We start from the raw sequence: 5000 nt of genomic DNA, 5'->3' as shown, positions 1-5000 counted from the left end.
CTCTCTCTCTCTCTCCCTTCGTAGCTTGAGAAAGATCTCTTTCTCTCTCTTTCTTTTTTTTCTCTCTTTCTCTGTCTCTATCTATCTATCTATCTCTTTCTCTTTTTTCTATCTCTCGTCCATTCGTTTCACCTCCCCTTCTCTCTCTCTCTCTCTCTCTCTCTCTCTCTCTCTCTCTCTCTCTCTCTCTCTCTCTCTCTCTCTCTCTCTCTCTCTCTCTCTCTCTCTCTCTCTCCCTCCCTCCCTCCCTCTCTCTCCATCCGCTTCCTTCTCTCTCTCCCCTCTCACCCTTCCATCCCCCCCCCTTTCCTTTCCCTCCACCCCCCCTACCCCCCCACCCCTCTCTCTCCCTTCGTAGCGAGAAAGATAATCTCGTATTTTACTCAAACGAGATAATGATCGAACGTTTTCTTTATTAGTTCTTAAGTTATGTGAAATATGTGTGAATTATTTTCTAATCAGAAGATTTATTATTCACTTCGTTTACCTTCATTAATTTGCCTTTTGTTTCTCTGTCTCTTCTCCCTCCTCTGTTTGTCTATATTATTCTTCTGGATGTATTTCTATGGCCTTTTGTTATTATTATCAGTATTATCAGTGTTTATTATTGTTGTTTGTGATATGGTTATCACTGTCATTATTTATTAGTTAAATATTCTTTATCATAATTGTTAACATCATTTTCATTATCATTATCATTATTTTTATCATAATTATTCTAATCTATATTCTGATTATTATGATTATCATTTTCATCATTATCATCTTTATTACTCTTCATCATTATTGTCAGTATGAAGAAGAGGAATAGTAGTAGTAGTATCATCATTATAGTAATTGTTATTGTTAGCATTACTATTAACATTATATTATCATTATTATTATCATTATCATTATTAGAATTGTTATGATTTTTCTATCGTTGTTATCATTATGATGATTATTGATATCGTTATTATCGTTATCATTAATATCATAATTGTTAATGTCATTATTATTATTATTATTACCATCATCCTCATAATTATTATCATCATTGTTATTATCATTTCTACAATCAATTTGGTATCATCATCATTGTTATCATTATTATTATTATATCATTATTAATACTGTTATTACTGCTACTACTATTGTATTTATTGCTACTATGGCCTGTCTTTACGACCACCTATATCAATATTAACCCAGAATATGTTTAGTATCGATGGCATTATTATCTCTAGTATCTATTATTATTACTACCATTTGTTATTACCATTCCGGATTATCACCATCCTTTATTACCATCATCATTACTAAAATCTGTCATAACCATTACCAATTATCATTACTAACTTCTGTTACTATCATTACCAATTACTATTACTACTATCTACTATAACCATCATTACTTACCATTACTACCACCTATCATTACCGTTACCAGTTACCATTACAACCATTATTACCATGATCTGTCCCCTACCTATCGCCAGTGCGCCACCCTTTGTTACCATCTATCCCTCAGCGCCATCTATCGCCACCCTTTGTTACCATCTATCCCTCAGCGCCATCTATCGCCACCCTTTGTCCCCACCTACCCCTCAGCGCCATCTATCGCCACCCACACTAACCCTCCTCTAACCCCCCATCTCCCCGCCCGCAGACATCCACCACAAGACGACCAACAGCGTGGCGGGCAAGGGAGAAGACGGCAAACTCTTCCTTGAGAACCACTTCGAAGACGGCAGCAGAGGCGCCGACGGAGACCTGGTCGACGAGGACGACGTCTTCGGCGCCCACGACCACCTCGAGTACGACAACGAGCTCTCGGAAGGAGGACGGGGCCACCTGAACGGAGGAGGAGGGAGGAGGAGGTCGAAGGAGGAAGACAAGAGGAGGGGAGGAGGAGGGAGGGAGCGAGAGCAGGAGCACCAACATGGACAGTACTTCACGGTCTTCAGTCGAGGCCATCGGACGGGTGAGTGGGAGGAGGGAGGAGGAGGAGGAGGAGAAGGAAGAAAAGGAGGAGGAATGAGAGAGGAGGAGGAATGAGAGAGGAGGAGGAGGAAGAAAAGGAGGAGGAGGAGGAATGAGAGAGGAGAGGGAGGAGGGAGGAGGAGGAATGAGAGGAGAGGAGGGAGAGGAAGAGGAGGAGGAGGGATGGATGAGAGAAGAGGGAGAGGAAGAGGGAGAAGGAGGAAGGAGAGAGGAGAAGGAAGGAGGAATGAGAAAGGAGGAGGAGGAGGGGGAGGAGAAATGAGAGAGAAGGAGGAGGAGGGAGGAGAAGGAGGAAATGAGAGAAGAGGAGGACAAGGAGGAAGGAAAAGAGGGGGGATGAGAGAGGAGAAGGAGGAAGGAAAGGAGGAGGAGGAGGAGGAATGAGAGAGGAGGAGGAAGGAGAGAGGAGGAAGAGGAAGAAGAAGCAAAGAGGAGGAGGAGGAGGAGGAATGAGAGAGGAGGAGAAGGAAGAAGGAAAGGAGGAGGGATGAGAGAGGAGGAAAAGGAAGGAGAGGGGAGGAGGAGAAGGAGTAAGGAAAGAAGGAGGAGGAAGGAGGGAGAGAGGAGGAGAAGGAAGGAGAAATGACTGGGGAGAAGAAGAAAAGGAGGAGGGAGAGAGGAGGAAAAGGAGGAAGGAAAGGGGGAGGAGCAAGAGAAGGAGCAGAAAGAGGAAAAGATGTATGGAGAGAGGAGGAGGAGTAGAAGTGAATGTATAGGGAGAAAGGGAAGGAAATAAATAGAAGAAGAGGGAAAAATAGAAGAAAAAAAATAGGAGAAAGAAAAGGAAAGAGATAGAGGAAAAAATGAAAGAAAGGAAAAGGGGAAGGAGGAAAGAACGGAATAAGAGGGAAAAAAAGACTAAAGATGGAAAAATAATAGATTTAGGAGGAGGAATAAAAGGAAATTAGATCTTTTTTTATTAACTATTTAGTGTTTATTTCTGTATCCATTGCTAACAGAATGAAAATTATTTGTACTATTAATTTTGTTGTCTTTATCTTAATATAAGTACTCCTTTGTTCAGTGTTGTATATTATAGATATATCCTGTCCTAGGATCATTTGAATGAGTTAATAGGAATAAGGTATGAGAGATTGAAAGCAGATAGAGGAGGTGAGGAGGTGGAGAGAGAGGGGGGAGGGGAGGGAGAATGAGAGACAGAGAGATAGACAGACAAACAGATACAGAAATAGTCAAAGACAGAGAAAGGGTCTTTTCTCACACTCTTCAACCCTTATTTAACTTCAACCCCCCGCCCCCCTATGAGCAATACTCCCGTCCCGTCTCTCTCTCTCTCTCTCTCTCTCTCTCTCTCTCTCTCTCTTATCTCTCACCCCACCCACCCCTCCCCTTTCACTGTCATCCCTCCCCCTTTCCCCTAATTTTCTCATCTCATCCCTGCCCCCGTCACCCTACATCCTCCCCTTACCCCTCCTCACCCCTCATCCCTCCCCACCCTCCTCCTCCCTTCCCCTCCCCTCCCTCTTTCCTCCTCCTCCCTTCCCCACCCCTCCCCTCCCTCCCCACCCTCCTCATCCCTCCTCCCTCCTCCTCCCTTTCCCCTTCCCTCCCCTCCTCCTTCCCTTCTCCTCCCTCTTCCTCCCTCCCCAATCCCCCTGCACCCACCTTTACCCCTCCTCACCCCTCATCCCTCCCCCTTCCCTCCCCACCCTCCTCCTCCCTCTTCCTCCCTCCCCCAATCCCCCTGCACCCCCATTAACCCCTCCCCCCCTCACCCCTCATCCTCCCCTTCCCTCCCCACCCCTCCTCCTCCCTCTTCCTCCCTCCCAATCCCCCCACCCCCCATTAACCCCTCCCCTCCTCACCCCTCATCCCTCCTCCACCCTCCCCCTTCCCTCCCCACCCTCCTCATCCCTCTTCCCCACCCATCCCCTCCTCCTCCTCCTTCCCTCCTCCTTTTCTCAAGGAACAAAAAACGGGTGACTGTCAGTGGCGGTGGTTGTGTGAGCCGCTAAGGAGGCCATTACCACACTAATCTCTTTGCAACGAGGGGGACTGGGGTGAGGGGAGAGGGAGAGGGGAATGGGGGGAAAGAAGAAGGAGAGTGAGAGAGGGAGAGAGAGGAAAGGGAGATGGAGAGGAGAGAGGGAGATGGAGAGGAGAAAGGGAGAAGAGGAGAGAGGGAGAATGGGAGATGGAGAGGAGAGAGGAGGAAAGGGAAAATTTTGGGAGAGGAGAGGCAGAGGGAGAAAGAGAGGAAGGAGAAAGGAGAGATGGAGAGGAGAGAGGGAGAGAGAGAGGAAGGAAGAAAGGGAGATGGAGAGGAGAGAGGGAGAAAGGAAGAAGGAGAGTGAGAGCTGAAGAAAGGAGGAGAAGAGGGAGAGGACAGGAAGGGAAAAAGATGAAACGAAACAAAAGATAGATAGAGATAGAGAGAGAGAGAGAGGATGGAAGAAAAGAGAGAAAGAGAGAGGATGGAAGAAAAGAGACAGAGAGAGAGGATGGAAGAAAGAGAGAAAGAAAGAGAGAGAGAGAGAGAGAGAGCAGAGAGAGAGAGAGAGAGAGAGAGAGAGAGAGAGAGAGAGAGAGAGAGAGAGAGAGAGAGAGAGAGAGAATGAAAGAAAGAAAGAAAGAAAGAAAGAAAGAAAAGAAAGAAAGAAAGAAAAATGTATAGAGAGAAAGAAAGAGAGAGAGAGATAGAATGAAAAAAGAAAGAAAGTGAGAAAGAAAGAAAGAGAAAAAAAGAAAGAGACAACGAAAGAGAGAGAGAGAGAGACAGAGAGAGAGAGAGAGAAACAGAGAGAGAGAGAGAGAGAGAGAGAGAGAGAGAGAGAGAGAGAGAGAGAGAGAGAGAGAGAGAGAGAGAGAGAGGCAAAAGAGAGCAAATATGTCTGAGCCAAGAGCACGTGCCAGCAGAGAAAGGTCAAGACGATGTAATGAAATTATGAGAAAAGCGATGCCCTGAACGTGAGCTGAACTTTTTTTTTCCATATTGCTTGTCCCTTTTCTTGTTTTCTTTCTTCTTGTCATTGATTTTATCTTTTTTTTATGTCTGT

At 45.4% G+C, this 5000-nt stretch overlaps 1 protein-coding gene across 1 annotated transcript in view; it reads left to right on the top strand.

The window, feature by feature from the left end:
* Nucleotides 1–5000, top strand: part of LOC113803176 (uncharacterized) — a 33423-nt gene that overhangs the window by 27666 nt on the left and 757 nt on the right. The window contains exon 7 of the mRNA XM_070122379.1: nt 1649–1963. Within this exon, the coding sequence (XP_069978480.1) occupies nt 1649–1963 (315 nt within the window). The remainder of the gene's footprint in view (nt 1–1648; nt 1964–5000) is intronic.

The sequence above is a fragment of the Penaeus vannamei genome, chromosome 6, assembly GCF_042767895.1.
Source record: "Penaeus vannamei isolate JL-2024 chromosome 6, ASM4276789v1, whole genome shotgun sequence".
Taxonomy (NCBI): Eukaryota; Metazoa; Arthropoda; class Malacostraca; order Decapoda; family Penaeidae; genus Penaeus; species Penaeus vannamei.
The sequence above is the reverse complement of the archived record's forward strand: the minus strand, read 5'-3'. Positions and strand labels throughout refer to the sequence as shown.